The sequence below is a fragment of the Phoenix dactylifera genome, chromosome 6, assembly GCF_051530095.1.
Source record: "Phoenix dactylifera cultivar Ajwa chromosome 6, Ajwa_hap1_PhDact_Kaust_v1.1, whole genome shotgun sequence".
In the NCBI taxonomy this organism is placed as follows: Eukaryota; Viridiplantae; Streptophyta; class Magnoliopsida; order Arecales; family Arecaceae; genus Phoenix; species Phoenix dactylifera.
The window spans coordinates 32,964,805-32,990,607 of NC_143195.1; the positions used below are offsets into that span (position 1 = coordinate 32,964,805).

General features: G+C 41.2%; 1 protein-coding gene across 1 annotated transcript; it reads right to left on the minus strand.

Annotated features, from left to right (window-relative positions):
- Positions 1-211: 211 nt before the first annotated feature.
- On the minus strand, positions 212-25,803 carry LOC103712193 (uncharacterized). Its single transcript, XM_008798651.6, has 11 exons — positions 25,236-25,803; positions 25,068-25,147; positions 23,937-24,124; positions 18,048-18,969; positions 17,755-17,882; positions 8,540-8,599; positions 8,396-8,446; positions 8,180-8,250; positions 3,393-3,541; positions 1,052-3,298; positions 212-965 (listed from the first exon to the last, which is right to left on the minus strand). Exons 1-11 carry the CDS (start codon positions 25,670-25,672, stop codon positions 373-375), a joined length of 4,926 nt encoding a protein of 1,641 aa, XP_008796873.3. The 5' UTR covers positions 25,673-25,803; the 3' UTR covers positions 212-372.

The following is a 25,803-nucleotide window of genomic DNA, read 5'->3' on the forward strand; positions in this document are numbered from 1 at the left end:
GAAGAAATGGACAGAACAAAATCGGTCAATCAGCCTTGCTAATGTAGTGCAGCCATCACAGGTAGATGCCACCAATGCCAGTTTTGCACGAGCCAGTGGAGTCGTGAGAAGCTGTCCAATATCTTCTTCCAGTCCATCTTCGCAAGGAAGGAGCTGCATGTCTTCTTTCACTGCTCGTGGCATATCATACACAGGAAAGAATGCAAAGAGCTAGAAAGAAAATTGTATCCGCACTTCCACCTGCGCAAATTTCTACATGGCATGATAAAGCAAATTTCCACACGCTCTTTCAGATCTCACATGAGCTATCAAGGTGATCATGCCGTACAAGAAACAGGAAAGAAAAAAAGAAAAATCTTTCAACAGCTCCCATCATGGATGCAGATAATTACAGGATGCACCCTTCTTGCAGTGGCCGCTCTCATGGAACTTACACACTCCTCTCTGCCCTTGTCCTCTCGGAGTTGGTCGTGATGCCTCCCCGCTCCCATCCCATGAGATTCTCCCACCGCCATGCCCTGATTCCCTGCCCCTTGGGTACTTATCTCCATGGTGCTTCCGTTGAGCCCCCAAGCTATCAGGATCTCCAGCTGGCAAATTCCAGCTCCTACTGCTCCCCGTTCCCCAACCAGCACTGGCATCTGTATTACCCTGCTGTGTCTGCGCGCCCCAGCCAAGATTCTGATTTGCATTTCCTGTTGATGGCGCCCCCCAACCAGAATATTGGTTAGGGTTTCCCTGGGCAGGTGCTACCCAAACAGTATTTGGATTTGAGTTTCCCTGGATAGGTGCTCCCCAAACAGTATTTGGATTTGAGTTTCCCTGGATAGGTGCTCCCATACCAGGACTCTTTAGGTTTCCCATAGCTGACGCTTCCCAACCTAAGTTTGCATTTGTATTTCCTTGTGCGGGTGTTCCCTGATCAGTGTTTGCATTGGAACTAACCTGTCCCAGTGTTCCACAACCTGTGGTAGCATTTGCATTTCCATAGGCAAATATATCAGCATATTAAAACCATCAAACAAGACCAATTGATTGTTTTGGATATTACCTGACGTAGAATCAGCACCAATATCCCAGCCAGAAAACCTGGAAGCTGGGGTTGGAGATGGCAACGACCACTCACTGCCCATCATATCTTGTGGGCCTTCCCGATTAGAATATTTTATAGGCTCAGTACCTGAGAATCTCAGGTCTCTCCATGGGGGTGCAGGAACTGTACCTGAACCATTTGGTTCCAGCTTCTGAGCTGGAGAAGGTGCCCATCCATGCAATTCAGACACTGGCTTGGGAGCTGATGAAGCTTCTGATCCTTGATCTGAAGCAAGCTCCAGCACATCACATTCAGCTGTCAGTTTAATACTTGGGGCAGGATCAACTAGCTTCTGTTCTATCCCTGCTAGAGGAGGCTGCTTGTTCTGTTTTTCTGGGAAAGGCTGCTCGTTCTGTTTAATACCTTTATCCGCCACATCTTCATCTGAATCCCTTGACCGCAGTTGCATGTTATCTACCTCAGCCGAAAGTTGAGATCGTGGATCTGATGGTTCGAATGCAAGAGAAGCAGGGGCAGGATCAGCCCCCTGACTTTTAGAAGCTGAGTTATCATGTGCTTCAGGCCACTTCTTGGCAGGATCAGGATCATTAGATACAGAAAACTCCTGCCTATCACATCTTGGAGTTGGACTAGGATAATCACTTTGAAAGCTCTGGTTCTTGTTCATGCCAGAGACACTAGGAACAGCGGCATTATTTGAAGAAATAGTTTCTTCCTTCTGGGGGAAAAGACCTGATTGGTTCACCAAAATATTTGGTGCATTAGATTCAGAAGGTTTCTGCTGACTGCATAGCTGAGGATCACCCAAATGATCTACCCTCTCAGGAAACTGGGCAGTACCCACATCAGCCATTCTACTCATGCTCGGCACAGAAGCAGATGCAACAGACCATGAACCCTGATCCTCAGACTGCTTAGGCACATCCCAAACACCATCAGGATTTGCTGTGGATAAGTGATGTGCCCCACCGAATCCAGTACTTGGTGTAGTGCCCCAGCCAGAGTTTATAGGTTGAACAGAAGCAGCTGTTGATGCAGATGTATGTAAAGAACCTTGAACACTGGTCCGGTCTCTCATAATTGGCTGTGGGGTGGGAGCAGGTAGATTAGAATCATTTACTGGTCGGGCTTTCCAGGGTTCTACAAAAGTTTGTTGAGATTGCTGGTTTAAATAGCTCCAATTAGAATGTTGGCTTTCATAACCCTGACCAATTGTCCTCGACCCCCTAGGCCTGTCTGAATTCCATGCACTTCCATGATCCTGACCTTTGTTCCATCTACCAGCATTTCCTTGACCCCCTCCACCTTGATAAGATGGTTGTCGGTATGGATTCCCAAATGGGGCTGTAGGTCTGGGGCTGCTCTGACCATGGGGTTGGCCATACCAAGCATTATCGCCCTTGACCACCTCCATTTTTGGCACAGACAAGTTAGCTGGCTGTGGAGCCCATCTACCAGCACTTGCCAGGATATTAACAGCAGTTGAGAGAGTAGCACCAATCTGGCTCGCACTCCAGTTGCTTCCATTCTGCATGCCTATCAACATGGAATTATGAGTCCCTTTCCAGCCTCCTCCATATCTATTATCTCTATCATCCACTGCACCTGCAAAATTCGTAGGCTGAGGATAGCTGTTATGCTGAGGCTCCTGCTGGGGTAAGACATTCTGTGATTTCATTGCATCAGTCAATAATATATAGTTTTCTTGCCTCTCAGTTGTTAGCCATATCCTCAAATCAGGTGGGAAGAATTTATTCCACTTGCGCAACTGTAACATGGAAAATGGCCCCTGGACAGTTCCAGCTGGATCTTGATAGTGCCAGACCTTATCATTCTCATTGATGTTTAAGGGTACTGAAACTCTAGAAGGTACAGATGCTGATGTTGTTTCAGCTGCAATAGCATATGTATTTCCAGGTTTTGGAACAAGTTGGTTATTATCCCAAATCCCAGCCTCCTGACCAGTTGTGCTTGCATGGGTATTTGGTGCTCCCCAGCTGCTTGTCCACTGTGCATCCTTACCTTGATTCCACGATAATTCATTTTCACTATTCCCACCACCACTGAATGCTTCCGATTTATCTTGTGCATCTTCTGTCAATGATCCTCTGCTCAGAACCCGGCTACCGCTTGAACTTTTTGATGCACCATTCCAATTGAAATTTGATCCTGACCCTCTTCCAAGAGAAGAAAAATCCCTTCCCTTCCTACGAGATAAAGATTCCCTTGACTGACTGTACTTATCTGCATGCATACAAAGCAAAGTACCATAATTTAAAATATAAGAAATAACTGCAAATCTGCAACTAGAATGCACTGCACCTACGAGGCAAAGTACCTCTTTTATCATCCACTTCTTCTTCCTCAGCAGACTCATAATCTGGATCCATATGTGGGTCAGCATGTATTTCAGGAACTTCATTTAGTCTACGCATACGTTCCTCAGGGGTACTCAGAAGCTGCAACTTCTCTACACATTCTCTAAGCGTGAAAAACGGTCAAGGATTACTAAATAATTGCTTTTATATGTTGTTTTTAGAACAATTTCTTGATAAATGAGATGCAGCTAACCAATCTTATGGAAACCAAATATTAAATCACATATACTTCCATCAAAGTAAAATAGGTAGTAAATCATAAGTGATCGAACAGCAATATGAGGGAGCATTATAGGATAGGAAAGGCTAACATAACATTTATCATGTAACAAATTTCAAAGATTGACAAAAGCCCACCAAGAAGCCAGCGAGAAGAATCAGCTTCATGTAGAAATGCTTCAATGAGAGATCCAAAATGTAAATTTTCAATTTTTTTAAGCTTTTCATGCATTAAAGGAAGTATAGGTAAAAATTGTCACGGTTATAGTTATCAGCGAACTTTGTTCTGTGGTTTTAGCATGGAGACTATTTTGGACACTTAAAACAGTACAGTAGCACTTCTCCATAATTGGAGTGCTTTGCACAAACAACATGGAGACTGTTTAGGACACTTCAGTGCAAGTATTCATACTTCTGAAACACTCTAAGTTTAATCCAAAGCATCGACACTACTAGCAATAGTTGGTTAGTTGCCACTGCTTTTCTCTAATTGAATATAATGCTAAATAATAAACAAATCAAAGGGTTAATCAACTTCCTGCTATAGCTAAATGTATGATTATGTAATGTTGTACATGAGGGTTCAACGTTTAGTTCTTTTAGTGGATGTTGTGTTGGACATGCGGCACTCCTACAAAGATTCTTGGTAACACTTGCACAACTTTTTGTTGCAATAGATATAAAAACTAATAGAGGGCTCAACATCTGACTTTGAGATATAACTTGGTAAAATGAATCCTAAGATTCCAAGGAGTTGGAAATACTTGTTAGCGAGGAGGTGAAGACATAAGAAACAATCATGTCCCTAATGGGCAATATTACACTATAATGAGGTGAATTTTCCTTACCTTAAATAGAGGCCTCAACATCAACATACAAACTGCTCAAAAAATTTGAAATGCAGTTTTTTTCTCTAATAGGGTTATTTGGTTGCCTGCATCTCGGCCTAGATGTGCGTCCTAGTTTCAGGCAGAAAAATGCAAGTGTTTGGTTGCCTGCAACACTGAGCGAGATGCATGCAACTGACCTGCATTCTAAGGCCCTTTTGTTGCATCAACAGATACAACCAAAAATGGCTGCATCCTCAGATGAAGACTCTAGATGCAGACTTAACAAGCTACCATCACCTCGCTCTCTCCAATGATCATATGCTAATAGTATTGCTATGACCATAATTTTAAAAAAATATTATGATATTATCACAATTCTTATTATAATAATTTTTCCATGATAAAATAATAATAATAATTATAATATCATATTGTAATAGAATGATATATAATTATAATATAATAAAATATCAATATTAATTCATTATCAAAAAATAATATAATAATTATATAATTGATATTATATTATAACATTAATTATAGTATATAATAAATTATGTTATAGTATTATGTTATATTGTAATATCATACTATAATATATTAAATTATATCATATCATATCTTACCATTATTTTATTGCATTATTATATTGTATTATGTTATGTTATATTATATTATATAGATTATATATTATAACATATTATATTATAATATCATAAAATATAATGTACTACATAGTATAATGTTATATATAATATATATTAATAATATAATTATAATGATAATATAAAAATAATTATATAATATGATATATATAGATTATATATTATAACATATTACATTATAATATCATAAAATATAATGTACCACATAGTATGATGTTATATAATATATATATATAATAATATTATAATTATAATGATAATATAAAAATAATTATATAATATGATGATATGATATAATAATATTAGTGGTGGTGATCTCACCATGTTATTTGTATGGTGGTGATCGCACATTCTCCACATTAAACAACCAAACACGTGAATTAAAATTGCAGTTTTTTATAAGCAAGCAAGCCAAACAAACACTTGCAAATACAAATGCAGCATTTTGCCTTCCAACCGCATCTAGAAATGCAAGCAACCAAATAAGGCCTGAAAACAAGAGCTTTCTCACTCGGAAAAGGTCCAAAAAGTTGAGGTACAAGGCTTGATCGTGAAATACATCACTCAGTAAATGTGCCACAGGTGCTTGAAATCGTGGTATGATAAAGGTCAATTAGCCCCTTCAATTGGGCTGGCTATAATTGCAAATGCTTGAATTAAGTTGCAGCCATCTAAAGCAACTGTTTGGATGCCTACAATTGCAACTGCAAGTTGCATTTGAATTGCAAACCCAAATCTTGCAATTGAAACTATAGGCGAAATTGACTGCCAAGTCCAATTATAACTTAAGTTGTAATTAGAAGCAACTTTTTGGAGAATCCTCTCACTGCTCACCAATCATCGAAAGTTAATATTAAATAATATTAATATATTAAAAACATATTAATTAGTTAAATAAATATTATCAAGTACAAATTTATTATTATAATAATATTCATAATTATTACAATATCAAATAAATTTTATAATCTTATATCATTAAAGACAATTATAATATTATAATTAATTAAAAATATAATTATTATTACGATCATAATATAATTATTTAATTATTGTTATATCCCAATAATTTTACTTAATCTATATTATTAGAATAATAATCAAAATTATAAAATAATAAATATTATATAATATTTATTAGTTATTATAAATAATAATAATTAATATATTATATATTTCTATAATAATAATAATATATCTAAATATTATAATAACAAATTATTTGTAGTGATTATAACAATCCAATGATAATTTAATAATATTACTCTTTGTATCATAATTATAAAAATAATATGATAATTTCTACACTATAATAGAAAATATACAATTCATAGTTTTCAAAGGGGTAACCTACTAGATTATTTGCAGGAGCAGCAGCGTGGATAACAACATCTAGCTCATTTGAGGAAGATCCCAGCTCATTTTAATATCTATATACGAGGAAAGTCTCTTGTTAGCATCAAACAAGAAAAAGTCGTAATTACATTTACAATTTTTGATTACAGACAACCACACAGAAACAGCTTTTGCAACTGTAATCCCAATTGCAGCCTATATTTGTACAGGCAAACAAAACAGCCCCTTAATAAACTGCCTAACCATAGGCATAATCATAATTGTAAATACTGAGAAAGTTAAGGGTATCTTCTCATATTTGGCAAGCCTTGAGAAGCTTCAAGACTTTGAGAGAACAAAGGGACAAGGTTTAGCCTACATATGTTATGAAAATTTTATGGATGATAATGGCATTCATAACTGGTTAGTGAGAAGGCATGTCACTTTGTAAGGGAAACGATTGCAGGTTAGTAAGTCCATTTTAGTAGGACTTTGAACCCACTCTTTATAACATTGCTACCAGATGCAAAACTTTGGTGCTCAGAGCTAATGGAAGTGCAAGTAGAATAAGATGAAAATGGACGTTCTGATGAACCTAGATGGGCTCAAGGTTATCAAGACTGCAGTAATATCCCTATAATCTAATGTCCCTTGAGGGGGACATCAACTAAGTAACCAATAAAGAGTTAGTACATTTGAGTGAGAAAAATAATTTTGTACGGTAGAGGCCAAAGGAGTTAGTCTCTCGGACTTGCTTAGGATAGGAATCAGAGATAGCATGGCACAATCAATCAAGGGCATGCCTGAGCAAGTTTACATTAGCAAGGAAACATGGAACGGAAATGCTAATTTAGCTCACAATTTCCCCATATTAATACAAGGTAGTCTTTCTAACAAGTTTTCCTTAAATAGGCTGAGCCTATCCAATCAACACCTTTAAATGGTATCCTATACAACTCTAGAAGCATCAAGAATGATCACACAATGTTAGAGAAATTAAAGAAAGCAAAGCTAAGGTGTTGACAACATCAAAGGAAATCATAGGCCTTAAACATGATTCAAGGCAAGCACAATGTCCATGGCTATTTTGAAATTGAGAATCATGCCAGAGTAATTTGACTCTGTGGAAAGGCCTTATCAGAGCAGTAGCATAACCTACCAAAAGCAAGAAAAACATATGCATTCAATGGGGTATGCAACTTGACAGGGAGAGTACTACTGAGTGATGATATAGCTTTAGGCCCTAATGCATTGCCATGCATTAAGTTGAAAACATCAAAGGTTCCCCCCAGTATAAAGAGCTAAGGTGAAGCTTTAGACAAGACTGTGTTGCTTTGATAAACAAAAGTTACTTTGATACAAAGGCATTCCGCAAGAATATCAGATTGATTCTCTTTTTGAATCTGATGCAATTAAAGTTTTGAGGGAAATTAGGAAAAGTGCTACAAGAATTCTAATCCACGATATATGTAGTAAGTCTTCAACAGGGAACAGATAGAGATAATGGAAAAGAAATCATTCAAGCAATGAAAAAATAAGATATACTAATTGAGCCGAAGACCTCATCTCTAACTGGAGAATAAATTTTAAAAAAATGCTAACCTAGCAAAAGAACATTCTACAGTGCCAGTGCAATAAGCAAGTATCAAATTTTCTACTAAAAGTAAAACCAATAATATTTTTATATTGAAAGGATATTCCTTTCTGCGACCTGTTTCACTGGCACGATCACGAAGGTGACTAAGCCGTAACTTCTCACTTTCCAACCACTGAGAAAAGAAACATAAGAAATGCAAATTCATAAAGCCAGATTTATCATTAGGAAAGGAACATATAACTAAAACCTTTAAATGATAGGAAATGTCAGTAAAATTCTTGCTAAAAGTAAATATAATGTACTGGTAATGGACTCACAGCATCAACTTTCACAGCTTGAAGAACCCTAGCTTTCTTCTGAACATCTCCCTAAAGACATTCAAATGAAAGCCATTGTCAGATAGGGCAATGACGAGCAAGATCAGGGTGAGCAACAGAGTTTGAAGTTTCACGTAGTATTACCACTGTTAACCGACTAATCAAACCACATTTTACGCTCTGCCTTAAGCGTTTGCATTCCTCCTTGAAAAAACATTGATCAGTCAAGACAAACAAAAAGAAACTCAGATAACTCAAGCAGATGATATCAAATGCAATATATTCTTTTACACAAGACAGAGAAAAGGAAGGACTTTCCAACACAAGGGGAAGCCGGACTTCTTACCAGCATTCCCAGATGCAAATCACAGGATGCTCAAAGCAATTAGCACCATTCAAAAATCTTGGAAGCAAAGTTTGAAAAACTTGGTTCTGGTTGGGCCCTCCAAGTTTTGATTTCAGGAATTTTGGTCCTAGTTTCAGAGTTTTGGTGTAAAAGAAATCAGAAAAATTGAATAAAAATTAGGAAAAATAAAATCATCTGAGAAAACATATATCACAAAAATTTAGAATGATTTGTATTGTTTGGAATCACTGGATGTATGATAGGGATTTAGCATTTTAGACTGAAAGTTTAAAGTTACAAAACTTTAAATCATACTAAAAGCCAAAGGAATAAAAACTATCTAATACCTAACTGCATAAATATTTAAAAAAGGTAAAATAAACAAGTATAAAATTGCACAAAAAATTTTAACCCGATATAATGATCACCATTACATCAAGCTCCAAATACCAACATATAAATCATAATCTATAACTTAATCAATCTCCAAATCCTATATTTAGAGTTAAGTATTCCATAATTGGAACAAAAATGCCCCACTGAAAGCAAAACCAAAACTGAAACCAAGTTTCTGAAACTTGGTGGTATATTTATGCATACACAGTTACATATATTGTTTACCTATGCATTATGCTTGCTTTCCGACTCCTATTCTTCGAGCAAAGTAGACAAAAATAGCCATTTCCAGTATAAGCGTAAAACATAAACGTGTATTTAGTTTTAAACAAGTACAAGAGACAAAAAGATAAAACTGTAATATTATTTTTATATAAAAAGATAACCTCATATTTATCCATCTACATAAAATACAGTTAACAAAAGTAAAAAGGTGCAAGAAAGAATAAGAAATAGGGGCTTTTGCATATATACCCTGCATATAGGTTATTGCATATCTATGCCAAAAAAAGAGTTACAATTTTCAAAATAACTCAATTGCTAAATTTCTCTAGAAGGTCTAACATCCATGTTTTAGGTTTAAAGCATGTCTGCTTCCTAGATAAAAATGAGTTCCCCTGAGTATCTAAGCATGTCTATATTGTATAAGTCACTAATGTCTGCTAATATTTTGGACGGTAAGTGACAGTACACCACTGCCTGTTCTGGTTCAACCTTAAGAGTATTAACAAACACAAGCACTTAATATGATGCCTTAGTCCTTGGCTGAAGCTTTTCTAATGTGAAGTAGGATCATTATGCAACTTCATCAATGGTATTAGAAAATGTCTTTCATCGATAAATTTTGACTTCCACAGCGAGCCTCATTTTAGTTCTCTCCTGCAGTAGTGATGATGGTTCGCCACACCAGACATCACATCCCCTGAATGTATATGCAATGGATGAATGTTTCTGAGTTTCCACTTTCATGGCCTATAATATGGATCTGATCAAACGTTATTCTCTTAGGAGCCAGATAGACACTTCATTTTTTCTTATTTGGTGGTAAGCAACTCTTAAACATGTATATCATTATTTCAAATGAATCCTGTTGCTGGAAATTGGACCCGGGGGCGCCGCGAAGCCGGGGAAGGAGGAGCTCCGCTGCTGCAGGGGGCGGGCGGCGGTGCGCCGGCCGGCTGCGTCCTCCGCCGCGAGAGGTGTGCAAGTCCGAAGAGGGGTGGTGCGTCCTGGCCTGTCCTGCAAAAAAGCCGGTGGCCGGGCTCTCCGGCGCCGGCCCTCCGATGCTTAAGTTAGAGGGGGCAGGTATGTGGAGAGAGCAGGGAAGAGAGTATGTGGAGAAGACCGAGAGAGCTTCGGGTTTTTCCTCCCGTCCCCACTCCCTTTTCCCCCCAGGTTTCCTTTTATAGGAGGATTTTTGTTACCTGGGAGGTGACAGGAGGTTTGTCCTGTTTTGTAATAATTGGGCACGATTTGGCCCATTAATGGCGTAATGGAGAACGGGACCGGATCAGACCGGAATCAGGGAGTTGTCACGGTCGATCGGACCTGTTGGAGTGGTTGAACCGCCGGCTGTGGTGGGCCTGGGGTCCGTGGATGGTAAGTGCATTTATTACCGAATGAACCGGCGGTCAGGGAGAGCCATACGTTCTGATGGTTCAGTGATCCGGAGATCGTCTTGGGCCGTGTTCATTAAATGACTGAGTGCATCGGAGACTTGAGAGAGTCTCGTGCATTAATGGCAGGTCGTGCCGAATACCTGCGAAGATCTTATGCCTTGATGGCTTGGAGATAGTGGCAGGTTATAGTGGAGTTGTCAGGTCCCTTAGAGGGTTAGGTGGAAATTGGATATTTGGCTAAGGCATGGGCTCGGCCTGCTGTGCTCGGCCTTCTGGTCTCGGCCTTCTGGTCTCGGCCTTCTGGTCTCGGCTCTCTGGTCTCGGCCTTCTGGTCTCGGCTCTCTGGTCTCGGCCTTCTGGTCTCGGCTCTCTGGTCTCGGCCTTCTGGTCTTGGCTCTCTGGTCTCGGCCTTCTGGTCTCGGCTCTCTGGTCTCGGCTCTCTGGTCTCGGCCTTCTGGTCTCGGCTCTCTGGTCTCGGCTCAAGAGCCCGATCACTTAGGATGAGCTCGAGAGCGGAAGAGCCCAATCACTTAGGATGAGCTCGAGAGCGGAAGAGCCCGATCACTTGGATGAGCTCGAGAGCGGAAGAGCCCAATCACTTAGGATGAGCTCGAGCTTGCTGACGGATTTGGGTGCTATAATTGCATTTGTGGGGTGGTCCATTTTTCCGCCAACACTACCCCCGACTTCCGAGTTCGAGCTGCCTTTTGGCTCGGACGAAGGAAGTAGTCCAGTCGTCGATCATCCTGTAATATAGCCAAATATATATGGAGATGTGCGTGCCAAGCAGGATGTACCTTTCATGCAGTTAGAGTTAAAGTGCTTCAGGTCGACTCAGCGGCCTTCTTTGGCTTGTGGTCAACTCAGCAGGGTGCCCCTACTCAGATCGGGGCGTGTTGTCGTAGGAGGCGTCGAATGGCGTTGAAAGGCGTCGAATGGCGTTGAAAGGCGTCGAATGGCGTCGAAGTGTCGTCGAATGGCGTCGAATGTCGTCGAATGGCGTCGAAGTGGCGTCGAAGTGTCGTCAAATGGCGTCGAGTGGCGTCGAATGGCGTTGGATGTCGTCGAATGGCGTTGGATGTCGTCGAATGGCGTTGGATGTCGTCGAATGGCGTCGAAGTGTCGTCGAATGTCGTCGAATGGCGTCGAATGGCGTCGAAGTGTCGTCGAATCGGCGTCCCGAGCTTAGCCAGAGCATCATTGGAGACGCATACAGGAGACGGACTTCGTCCGTTAGCGATCGCGTGCCCTATTCGGGGCGACGTTTGGTCGTTTTTTGGATTCTCCGACCTGGAAATAGATAAAATATTGAAATTATTTGAAGCCAAAGTGGCGTCCTATACCTTTTGGAGATATTTTGATGGCTTCCGAGCTTCGAAGTCCCTTAGGACTTAGCTTGGCACTAGCTTTCTTTGGCTCGATTTTCTGGGGGAGGTGTTCTGCATTCGGGCTTCTGAGCTCGGGTTTCGGAGCTTGGCAGCCTTCTGAGCTCGGCGGCCTTTGGTGCTCGGCCTTCTGAGCTCGGCGGCCTTCGGAGCTCGGCCTTCGGAGCTCGGCCTTCTGAGCTCGGCATTCTTCTGAGCTCGACAGCCTTCTGGACCATGAAAGGATTTAGCTTCAATTCAAGGTTCGCTGTACCGGTCGGTACCAGTCGGTACCGAGCGTACCATACCCGTACCGATGGGTACCGGTATAGGTACACCAATGTCGGTACGGTCGGTACCGAGCGTACGGTACCGTACCGATACTCGGTACGCCTATACTAGTGCGGCACCGGTACGGGGTTCGGTACCGGTACGGCGAACCTAGAGCTTCATAGTACTTTCTTGGGGTAGAATCTCCTATGAATCTAGCCAGAGGAGCGCTCATCCTTTGGAAAGCATACAAAATAAGGCATCAGCCGAGCTTTCATTATGTACTAAAATCCCTTTTTTTTAAAGCCTTGCAATGATGAGGGAAATAGCTACAGCGTCGTTATAAAGAGGGCTCAACACCCTTTTGGTCTTCATCAGAAAAGGAGATGTGACTTTCACAGTGCACGGATGCTTTGAGGAAGCTCTTTTTTCCGAGCTCGGAGCTTCTGGTGCCTCTAGTTGCCCGCCCTCTGATGGTATTGATGATGCCCGTGAGAGGTCAGTTGTCATTCTGCTCCTTATGCGGCACTGGATTTTGTTCCTCGGGCTCTCTCCTGTAGGCATGATCACGGACAAAATAACTCAACCGACCTCGGCGGACAAGTGCCTCGATCTCATCACGAAGCTCGTAGCAATCCTCCGTATCATGGCCGCGATCTCGGTGGAAGCGGCAGTACTTTTTCGAGTGCTTCCGCGACTCTGTCGGACGCATTCTCAATGGAGGTCGGAGGTAGCCCCGACCCTCAATCTCCATGAGGATTTCTGCTCGGGTGGATGTGAGAGGAGTGTACGTCTGAAATTTTTGGAGGGGAGACCCCGGGCGAGCTAGGCTCTTGGGCCAAGGAGGCTCTTTCTCATGCCAGGGGAATCTGCTACTTGGTTGGGAGTGCTCCTGGTGCTTCTTCTGCATCTTGGCAGGTTGTTCGGCTTCCTCCCGCCGAGAGGCCATGGCTTCCTCAGCCTTGGCGTACTTGCGAGCTCGGGCCAACATTTCGGTGAGGTCCGCAGGGAAGTTCTTCTCGATAGAGAAGAGGAACCTGTAAGATCGGGCTCCAGTCTTTAGTGCCGACATGGCGATTGACTGGTCCAGCTCCCGGACTTCCCATGTTGCGGCAGTAAACCGATCCAAGTACTCCTTGAAGGACTCTCCCTCCTTTTGTTTGATGTCAAGGAGGGAGTCCGACGTCCGCCGCTGGGGCTGGCTAGCGGCAAAATTACTGGCAAACTGCCTGCCGAGCTGCTCAAAGGAGGAGACAGTACTCGGCTTCAGCCCGGTGAACCAAAGCCGGGCCGGTCCTCGGAGCGTTGCTGGAAAGGCTTTGCACATCATGGCCTCCGAGGCTCCTTGTAGGGCCATTAAGGCCCGATAACTCTCCAGGTGGTCGAGGGGGTCGGCCCTGCCGTTGTAAGGCTCCACCTGGGGCATCTTGAACCGCGGCGGGACTGGTTCGTCATCAATTTGCTGGGAGAAGGGGGACTTTGTGGTGAACTCAAAGTCACCGTCACGTCCCGGTTTCCTTCCATGGAGTGCCTGGATCTGGCGCTCCAGCTCCTCGACCTTCTTGTCGAGTTCATCATTCTGGGGGATCGCTGCAGCGGTCCGTTCTGGTGCAAGTTGCCCTGGAACTGACTCGACCTCTGAGGGTTGGGGCCAGCCACCAGGGCCTCTAGCTGGGTGTTCTCTCCAGAGGGAGGCCTGGACTTGAGAGTCCTGACCTCGAAAGGGAAGTCCGCTTGTAGGAGGCTCCGGTTGAACTGGGGCCGGAGGGGGCGGTACCGTCGGGGCGCCCTTAGGTTGCAAGCCTTGGACAGCGGTAGCCAAGGCCTGCACCTGTTGCACCAGGGCATGAAACTGCTCCGGTCGAACTTGAGGGGTTGACTCGGCCGGAGGTGGCGAGTTCTGGACAAAGTGTCCAGGACTAAGTGGAGGACGTCGAGAGGCGTTGGAAGCTCCTTTGCTTCTTAGCTTCATGGCAGCGAACTCGGGCCCTTCCTCTAGCGCCAACTGTTGCTGGAAATTGGACCCGGGGGCCGCCGCGAAGCCGGGGAAAGAGGAGCTCCGCTGCTGCAGGGGGCGGGCGGCGGTGCGCCGGCCGGCTGCGTCCTCCGCCGCGAGAGGTGTGCAAGTCCGAAGAGGGGTGGTGCGTCCTGGCCTGTCCTGCAAAAAAGCAGGTGGCCGGGCTCTCCGGCGCCGGCCCTCCGATGCTTAAGTTAGAGGGGGCAGGTATGTGGAGAGAGCAGGGAAGAGAGTATGTGGAGAAGACCGAGAGAGCTTCGGGTTTTTCCTCCCGTCCCCACTCCCTTTTCCCCCCAGGTTTCCTTTTATAGGAGGATTTTTGTTACCTGGGAGGTGACAGGAGGTTTGTCCTGTTTTGTAATAATTGGGCACGATTTGGCCCATTAATGGCGTAATGGAGAACGGGACCGGATCAGACCGGAATCAGGGAGTTGTCACGGTCGATCGGACCTGTTGGAGTGGTTGAACCGCCGGCTGTGGTGGGCCTGGGGTCCGTGGATGGTAAGTGCATTTATTACCGAATGAACCGGCGGTCAGGGAGAGCCATACGTTCTGATGGTTCAGTGATCCGGAGATCGTCTTGGGCCGTGTTCATTAAATGACTGAGTGCATCGGAGACTTGAGAGAGTCTCGTGCATTAATGGCAGGTCGTGCCGAATACCTGCGAAGATCTTATGCCTTGATGGCTTGGAGATAGTGGCAGGTTATAGTGGAGTTGTCAGGTCCCTTAGAGGGTTAGGTGGAAATTGGATATTTGGCTAAGGCATGGGCTCGGCCTGCTGTGCTCGGCCTTCTGGTCTCGGCCTTCTGGTCTCGGCTCTCTGGTCTCGGCTCTCTGGTCTCGGCCTTCTGGTCTCGGCTCTCTGGTCTCGGCCTTCTGGTCTTGGCTCTCTGGTCTCAGCCTTCTGGTCTCGGCTCTCTGGTCTCGGCTCTCTGGTCTCGGCCTTCTAGTCTCGGCCTTCTGGTCTCGGCTCTCTGGTCTCGGCTCTCTGGTCTCGGCCTTCTGGTCTCGGCTCTCTGGTCTCGGCCTTCTGGTCTCGGCCTTCTGGTCTCGGCTCAAGAGCCCGATCACTTAGGATGAGCTCGAGAGCGGAAGAGCCCAATCACTTAGGATGAGCTCGAGAGCGGAAGAGCCCGATCACTTGGATGAGCTCGAGAGCGGAAGAGCCCAATCACTTAGGATGAGCTCGAGCCTGCTGACGGATTTGGGTGCTATAATTGCATTTGTGGGGTGGTCCATTTTTCCACCAACAAATCCTATCCACACACTTAACTGAAGAAGCATTACGTTGGGCTAAATAAACAAAACAAGATATCAAGTTTAAAAAATTGATGGCACATGGCAGGTTTAGGTGAGGAAAAACAACTACTGACCCATCTTAAAGAAATCAACTTAAGGTGGATCTAGTTTATCTATAAATAGTGCAACAGAGACTCAAGTCACTCAACCCACACGAATCTGTCATTATAACTTTGCGGACTCCACAATTGGGTCAATACAGAACAACATATATCAACACAAATACATGGCAACAGACCACCTTTTATTGGTGTTGGGAACCATGTGACACAATGCAATATTGCTTGGCATTTAAATAATTTGTCCAGACATGAAAAAAAACAAACGCTATTTATGATGAAAATAATAAGCAGTGTTTGTACTTGTTCATTTCGACGCTGATGCATTGGCAAGTGGGACCTGCAGGAAGCTTCTTATGCATCATCTTCCATATTCCAAGTGGCAGGTGACCCATTTGCACTTCTCACAACTAACTTATTAAAATTTGAAGCGTGGCTCAGTGTCATTCAAGTGGTCGTAGACATTATACATATCAATGTGTGACAATTATGCACTAACTTCAATCAAATAAGTAGCTAGAGAGTTTAACACCGTAATAGTATTAAATTTGATATCAAATTTTCTTCCACAGGCTGAATTATACTTGAACAAGGATCCAGATCCCATCATACAGCTCTTTTGTTGCAGCATTTTATAAGCTACTTAACAAGATATTTTGGTCACGCAGATTATTTACTCCCATGTTAGCTGGACACTTCAAAAATTTTGGTTTTCTGCCGAGTCCAGACACTAGAGCACTTCATGAATCTCCTCGATACTTCATATCAGCAAATAATGAGGTCAACACGGTAATATATCAACTTTTCACACTTTTTCTTATAAGTTTTTTAGCTCCAAATAAAATTTAACGAAGGTTTTCAAGGCAGTTTCTTTATAAACAGGACAGAGTGAAAGATTACATTTATACCTTAAACACAAGTTCTCAATAAAACATGTCAAAGTGAAGACTACCATGAAGAATTTCCCCATCAACTTCACCCTATCTTCTAAAATAAGACTTCCACAACATATATATGAGATAGAGCTTTTCCATTGATGTATAGCACATAATGAATCATAGGATCTGTGGTCCAGATCCATTATTTAAAAGAAGGCCTTCTTAGTCCATATCAAACACAAGGACTACCTTTGCCAGGTTTGGCAAGCCACTTTCATTTACTATCATACCTTCATTCTCTCATTAATCTACAACTGTAGATGCTTCATCAAGGTCTATTACATCAAGATGTGACCCAAAATCCTACCACTTCAGCAGATCCACAGCGCGGTCTAATAGTTTTCTTTCTTGAATGATCATATTTATTGCTTTGACCATGACAGAGATGGTAGTAAATTATCTCGAACAATTTAAGTTTCAACCACCAATAATAACCGGTTGTCCCCAAAATAGTTTTAAAACTACGCTCAAGATAATCTAAAAACCCAATTGCAGCAAACATAACAGCCACTATTCAAATTTTGCATCTTATGCAACATAAGTTATGAGAATCACACTCTCCAAGGATGCATGTGTAACATCTCCAATATTATTCCCTCACATAAAGTTGTGATTTTACTGAGCATATGCAATAGTAAAAAATAAAAATGACACCGTTGAAAATGGTGCATCAAGGCACAATAATCATTATGGAAACAGTATAAAGCTAAAAAAGGAAAAAAAATAATCAACAGTTAGTATGATAATTAATCACTTAATTGCAATAACAGATGCTAAAGGAACCTCAATGAATACTACATCTTGTAGCTGAATCGTACAATAGACATTATATTGCTGACTTCTGAACTCCTACGTTGCATTCCATTCCAATGCAAAACAGATGTCCGAGTATGAGGTGCATGTTAGCAAGACAATGAGACTACTTCAACACCTAAACATTAACACCATGGAATACACAGAAAGGCTTAAACCTATATTCATTTTCTTGGTTGTGCTGCTGGACAAGGTCAAACAGAAAGCAGAAACTACAGAGGGGCATCAATTACCAACCTCAGTGAACTCCTGATTTGAGATGACATCAATAGTTACAACCTCTGTCTTGTCCAAATTTAATATCTGCAGTGCAATATCTGTTGCTGTCTTACCAATTTTGTATTTTTCTGCAAACATTTGTGTCCCTGTATAGAAAAGATTAATGATTGTCATCATTAAGCATTCTGAGCTCAATTTGCATGAATAAAAGAATACATAACCATAAACATCAAGCATTGTCCCAATTATTTGGTTCAGCTTTATGAATCCTCATTCGGCAAACATTCCTATTAGCGGGAAAAAGAACTTACCAACCACTTGCACGAGGCGATACATGTCTTGCCGCTGACCTGTACCAGGAATCTTTATCCTTACAAAGGATCCAACAACTTTCTCATTGAACGTGTCAATATCATCAATCAAATCTTCCATCAAGTTGCGGCGGAGGTAAATTAGATTGATGTTATGAACATCTATTGCTGCATAATCATCAAGATTGGTCTGTGGTTCTCTCTCCTCAATCTTTTTACGGGATTTCCTTTTCTTATCTAAACTCATTTTTGTTGTTGTATCACTGTATACTTCAGCATCCACTTGACCAGTATCAGGATCCATAACTACTGCTTCATCGTCATCTGCACCTACCTGTGATGCCTCTCTTATAAGAAAATGTGACTCTAAAAGCTTTAACATTTCAAAATGCCCCACACGTGGTTTCCCAAATAAGTTCTGAAGCCGTGGATCACAAACAATTTGACTTTTTTTACGAGGATCGCGAAGGTTATTTCGTTTTATATACTCAAGCAAAAGAGCCTGAACATCAAACTGCGATTGAACAGATTTATCACCATTTTTCATGTGTGCTACAAACTCTAAAAGCTCTTGTGAAGCCCACTCAGCATCTTCAGGCATGGATCTCCTTTCACTATCTACTTCTTTGGCTGAGGTTTCATCATCAACAGTATTCCGAGAACGTCTTCTCACTTTTCTTCTTGAAGAAGTGCTTCCATCACGATGTCCTGACGAGCTCTCAGAGCTATATTCTTGGTCATCGTCAGCATTATATAATTCATCAGAAGATTCCTCCCTGTATGCAGAAACAACAGATCCTTTCCATGGATGTTTAGCATTTTTCAGCTCTTCTAATGTTAACACTAATTTTCTTTTCTGATCTAACCAATATTTCTTGAACAAATATTCCCAGCTATTCCTGTCATTAAAATCAACAGCAGCCTGTAGCAGATACAGAGGAGCAAGACATGAGAAAAATAAACTATAGGGCTACTAGAATACAAGCTAGACTTATAAATTAATTCATACTAATTTAAGAGCAAACAAGTAAAAAATGGGGCAATTCATGATGTTATAAGCACATAAAGCACATAAATAACAAAGCATTGATTATAATACTTCTCTTTTCTGTTGATAACCAACAACATAGATTCTGCACTCTACAAGATATCTAGACTAAAGATATTGATTTTCGAGCATCACACTTTCTTAATATACTGGAGCTGCAGTCTGTATCCAGCAATTTCTGTTTTTAATATACAATATACATACACCACTTGGTTAGGCACTTAGGCCTATGTGAGGTATTGCTTTAAGAAGATAAGATGAGACCCCCAAAATACATCAATCACCTCTTAAAAAAAGGATCTTATTCGAAGTTGCAAGCATTTGGACCTGTGTATATGAGTCACATGTATAACATTGATCAAGACACATATACAAGCTTGAAACGCCAAGATGCAGTGATTTATTTATATTTTATATCAAGTAGATGTGCAGAAAAAAAGTATCACTTGTCAGACCAAAGTGCAAACTGACCCCAAAGGTTTTGCAGAAGAAAGCCTCCAAGTGAATGTCTCAGGAATTCGGACACATGAAACTCCGGTCAAGTTCGACTCTTTCAGGCAAACCCTGTCTAATTTGTTTCTCTTAAAAAGTCCTGGCAACTCACATTTGCTTCTATGAGTGGTCTAAATATTTGAATCATTCCTCGAGTCCACTAGTTGTTCATTAGTTGGCAACCTTATAGGAGTTGTGTAACGACAGCAACTGGTTGGTGAGATTAGAAATTGAGGGCACTTATTCTAGTAGCTATTTAAATCTATATTGAAAATGCCTTTTGGTTTTATCATGAGAAAATGGTATTACACAGTCTTGTAACCCATCTTCTTTTGCATGATAGACTCCAGCGTAGACAAGGGAGAGTGTAACTAAAAATTGCATTAAAAAACTTCTGGTTACTACCAGTATTACCCCTTCTTCCCATGCATGATGATTTCCATCTACTTAGGTCTAGGCTTTACCGGGCTTAAGGATGGACCTTATGATTTAGGTTTTCTTATCATTAAAATCTGATGGGAAAAATCAGATCTACCCTAGTTTTGGATCCAATGGTCCAATCAAAATAGTATTAGAGCAGTACGATTCTAATGGTAAAACACAAGTTTGAGCGATCTCTTAAACATGTTAACAAGCACAAGTAATGATTACAAGGCTGCAACTGAGACCTGGAGTCGATCCGGACAATCCGGACACGTAGGCTTAGGCATTGGTTAGGGTCCAAAAAAATCAACCCATAAAAAATTTGGGTCTAAGTCTGAATCTTATAAGAGTGTTTCCAGCCTAAACCAGGCCCAACCTCGTCATAGTATATATTATGGCATGGGATTGATTTTATGAACCAGTTCTAATCCAAATCTGGATCTAATTTGGACCTGATCCAAACATAATATTTTTCCCCTTCGATGATGTATAGTTTGACACTTATATTCATCACATTCCTTATGAAATACATCAATTATACCTTGTATATATGTCAATGGTAAATTATTTTAAGGGCACTATGAAGATTAAATTTACTAAATATTGCTACCTGCTTGGGACCAGACCAATCCAATCTGCACCTAATCCAAATATGGTGAGTGTTGGATAGCATATGGGTCATAACATACCTAGCTAGACATATAGGCCCAATGAGACTTATGAAAGCTCTCTATTCATACCCAGATTGACCAGATCCTTAGATGGGTAGGGTTTCAGTCAAAAAATTTAGACCTGAATGCTTATTGGTCTGAGTCCGGTTTAGGAGGACCCGAACACGAATCTACCCAATAGTGCACTTAATCCTTAAATGGTAGAGGCCTTCTATGTCTACACAAGGTGGAGGAAGAAGAAGCTATAACCCTGGTAACTAAAGGTTGATGACAAAAGCATCTCTAGCCTCACTAAAGCTTGATGAGATCGCAATTAGATATTCACTCGAGTCTTTTAGCTTCTTTTTTTAACTTGTTTCAGCTTTCCTTTTGGATCTTTCTTTTAAGCCCCCAAGGACCCTATTGTAATAAATAATCCTTAGTATGGACCTTCTGCAATTTAATAAGTTGCCACATGGCAACATCTTAGTTCTCCAAGGGGGCAGTATAATAATGATCAAGATTAAATCTCATTCAATGGCTAGAGAATATTTTTTAGAAGGCAAACAAAATGTAGAAGAAACGAAAAGATTAGCTATACTTATGGAAGGTAATCTACAATAAAAAAATTCACTAATCAAAGGTGATAATGATCAACCAAATACAGAAGGAGATCTAACCAAGGAAGATCTTTATGCTTTGAGCAAAAATGAGATAATATCTAATCCAAAGATTCTAACACGTATGAGACAGAAAGCTTTTCAATAAAGACAAATATGGAAAGTGATGATAGAGTTCAGATGCAAAAAATCCACACCAATTTTATTTTGCCTATCTTTATTCCTTTTTTATTTTTTCCTTTTATTTTGTCGTACATTCCATCTGTAGATGGTAGGGAGATGCTATAAAAGCCAAATAGTGGTGTAGGTTCTGATTACAGATGAATGAATGAGTTTTCTCGTTGCCTTCAACTTCTCAGTGGTGTGAGATCATTGATCCCTTCTTAGAGTGAGTACAAGGTTCCCTCTACCTTCCAACTTCTTCTCCACTTAAAGTGAAGCCACCATTTCACCCTTACCCAGTCTCTCAAAACCTAAATCCATCACCAAACACCATTTCACCATGCTGGCCAAACCTATAACCACATGCAGCCCTTCAATAAATGCTCACTTATCACCTCCAAATTTTTTTCCCATCATCCTACCTTCGATCACTGCAATACCACACCAACCTCAACAACTACAAACCCTTGTCCATCCCCCAAATATTAGTAAATTATTATCTTTAGACCAAGGACAGCTGGCACCTGAACTAGGTTGAACTTGGGATGACATCAAAATCAGATCAGAGTGCAGTGTGGTAGACTGCAGCAAATTCCATGGTAATGTTATCTTGAATAAGCACTCACATGGCTTTCATGTACTAATTTACTTCTTGACAAATGAAGCATTCTATCAGTAGGTTAACCTAATCATTTTTTCTTTAATTCCATTCAAATCCTGTCAACTGGCTGTACCACAATTCCTTATTTTCTTACTATTAAACCCTACCATCCCTATTTCATGTGCTACACCACTTATCATTTAGGGTTTACCGTATAAGTCCTAAAATAGAAGATTGGACAAAGAAGAACCAACTTTTGCTGATCAATATGGAAAGCACTTTAATGGTCAACTATTTGCAATTAGAAATTCCAATAAGGCTTCAAGACCAAAGATCACAATTCACATAAACCATAAGATGATTTGGTTGCAACTTATGGTTAATTTTGGATTAATGACCCAATATGGCTCCATCCAAAGACCAATTGGTTTCTAAATTAATGACTGAAGTAGAAAAAGCTTTGGACACCCCATGCCTTTGCATCACATTGTTCAAAACCAAAACATCATATCATGTCACTAAAACTAGTGATTTGGGAAGAGTTGACGCACAGGGAAGAATCTCCAAAACATATGATTCTTGTCCAGGAATGTTATTCTTCAAATTCATCTTCTCGAGAAAAGTGTCGAGAATGAGCTGATGGAAGCAATATCATCTTCATTAATAAAAAGTGGAAGCCAATTGGCATCTAAATTTTAATCACAATAGATCTGATGCCAGTAATGCTTCATGAGTCTGGACCATTTTGCTAAAATTTTTTACTTTGTTTCATGCAAATAAGACATCTTTTTTGCTTACTGTATCAGAAAAAAGAAATAAAGGTTCTGCGTCACAACTTCCACCAGTCAAGACTATAAAAAGCAAACATGCCTGATGATTGCAATTCTACATGTACAGACAACTCTAGATTTCAAGGACCAGGACTTTTTGAATCCTTGAAAAAATATACAGTAATTACTGATAAAATTTTGCCTAAAAATTTTGGAGACCTAGATAAATAAGGCATGCTTGCATGTTGAAGCATTTTTTGCTGATTAGCATCATATGAGATGAAAAAAATCCTGGAGACTAGGATTTATGAGCTTTTTACTGAACCACTAGGTCTTGGCAATATATCATATAACAAGACTTGTGACATTTTAAGATCTGAGAATTTTGCATCATTTCTCTTAAGTTGGCAACTAGACCTCCTTATTTTAATGGAATTTAAATTTTTAAGCAACTGGGAAGTAATTCCTCATTTGCATGTAATATATTAAGCAAAGAGGCAATAGCCATGTCAATTAGGTTTGTTTTTCCGTCGTCTTCCTGCTTTGTCATAGGCTTTCCACGACCAACAAACCTCCACCCACCTCCAAGGCAACGAAATAGTAAAAAAAAAAACCTTAAAAAAAAGGCTCGGTAACAAGTGATATCAGCTCGCATTGACATGTAGATATGTGAACTCAACACCAAGCAGATCATCTAATGCCCACTATCAACCAAGTGCGGGTGCTGGTACTAGCCAACACAGTATATGCCAGCTATCATGGACAAGCACAGGCTGGTATTTAAATCCATCATAAAATGGTTACACTACATAATATTGAAGAAATTATCACTATGCTAGTTAGCCTTGAAATAGATGGTAAAATTTTACCACATAATGATTAAAGAATGACTTCCACTTAAAGAAGGAGAAAGGGGGGAAAAGCATGAAATCAAGTGAATCGTAATCAATTATTCTCTCAAATTTATAGAGTACATCTTCGATCATGACTTGTCATTTGAAAGTTTAATGTATTATTTCAGATATATTCTTCTTTAAAAGGACCCAATAAATAGAAGAATAACTATTAAACTTTTAGGAAAGAAAATAATATGTATCATGTGAGAGTCAGATCGAAAGCACACCTTATTTTCATTTCCATTCTCATTTGATTCTATCAACATTACAGTGCTATAGCAAGTCTCACAGAATCCCTTGCTCCCTCTAACACAAAAAAAATTTGCTTCTCGAATGCAACCTTTGCACAGAGAATAGGTACAGGTATAGCACATGTAGTGAGCTGCTTTTTCACATATGCTGCATATATGCCAACCTGAAATGCAAAGTGAAAACAACCAGAAGTTGACGAAGATCAAGGACATAGTGGAACCATAGAAAAGTCCTGATGGTTTTATAAATGACAATATCTACATAAAGAGAATAAAAGCAATGTCTTGTTATACTAAATCCAAATTTGCTATCCAGGACAGTATTCCACAGGAAAAGAGAATAAGAGAAATTTGCAAAGCAATGTTACAAAATTAAATATACATATGTATTAAAGCAAAAGGCAACCATAAGTTATAAGAACTATCAAGAGCACAAATAAGAGCAACTAGGTAATTATAATCTTAAAATGACAATGTTCCTCTAACTGCCTTCTTCACAAATACTCCTAAAACACTTTTTCTGCCTTCTCAACTTTCTGCCACCAGTTATTCTGATAAATTTTCATGATGACCAGCTTTTCAAGGGACTTTTCTTCATTTTTTGACTTCATGAACCCTTATTGTACAGCTATTATATAAATTACCTCCTATTAAATTTATAACAGAAATCAACTTATATGAACCCTTATTGAACCCTTTATGTTATTAACCTGTCTTCAGTGTATCTGGATCTGAAGCAGTGTGTTTAACTCCACAACCTTTCCAAAAGAAATGAAGTGATTAAACTATTATGTCAAGACGACACATTTTCAAGATCAATGCCCTTGGTGAAACAAAGGCTTCACTATCAGAGAAATAAAGCAGCTAAACTGATAGCCATTTAACAAGGTCAGTCTGCTGGACTCTTTATAGCATGCAGTCATTAAACATTTCCTCATTTTTTTTGTTCCTAGTTTCAAGGACTTGAACAATATCTCGACAATACTGTGCAACTAACTAATCGCCAACGGAAATGGCCCATTCCGAATTCCAATTCTATGGTAGAGAGGCAGTATACACGTATAGTAGTGAACAAACAAATGGTGAGAACACTATGGTAAAACTTACCACAATTCCACCGTCCCCTCGTGCGAAAGAAGGCATCATCCCGGTTGACACATGCCGGGTGATACACCTTGGAACAACCCCTAGAATAAAAGGCATCATTTGAACCAGAAGACGAGAACAAACCATCGAAACCCTAGAAACGACGCACCGAGAGACAAATCCACTCACCTGCGATCACAGACCACAAGATTACCCCCATCGAAGCATATGAAGCACACATCTTCCTCCTCCTTCCTCTTCGCCGGCGGCGCCCTCCCGCCTCCCTGCGCCTTCGGCGGGCGTCCGCGCTTCCGCTTCCCGCTGCCCTGGCTCGCGGCCTCGGCGGCGGGGTCCACCATCTCCACGCCCATCTGCAAGGCCTCCTCTCCCGTGGCAGCATCGCCGAGCGCGACCGGCTCGAAGGCGGCAGCCTCCTCCTCGTCTCCGGTAAAGGTAGACGGGCGGGAAGAGGGAGAGGCGAGGAGCTGCAAGTCGTCGACCTCCGTTGCTCCAATCGCCGCTCCTTCCCCCTCCACGCCCTCCTCCCCGTGGGGAAAGCTGGCCTCCTCGCTCTCCGACGACGGCCCCAGCGGGCGGGGCGGGGGCTCGTCTTCTTCGCGGTCCATGTACCCAAACCTAGGGTTCGGGCAAAACCCTAGCGTTCGCCCTTCGCTCGGTCGAGGATTGTACCGGGGGTTCGTTCCGCGGGTGCGAACGGAAATATTTTTTATGGCTTTTTTTTTCCGTAGTGGGCTCG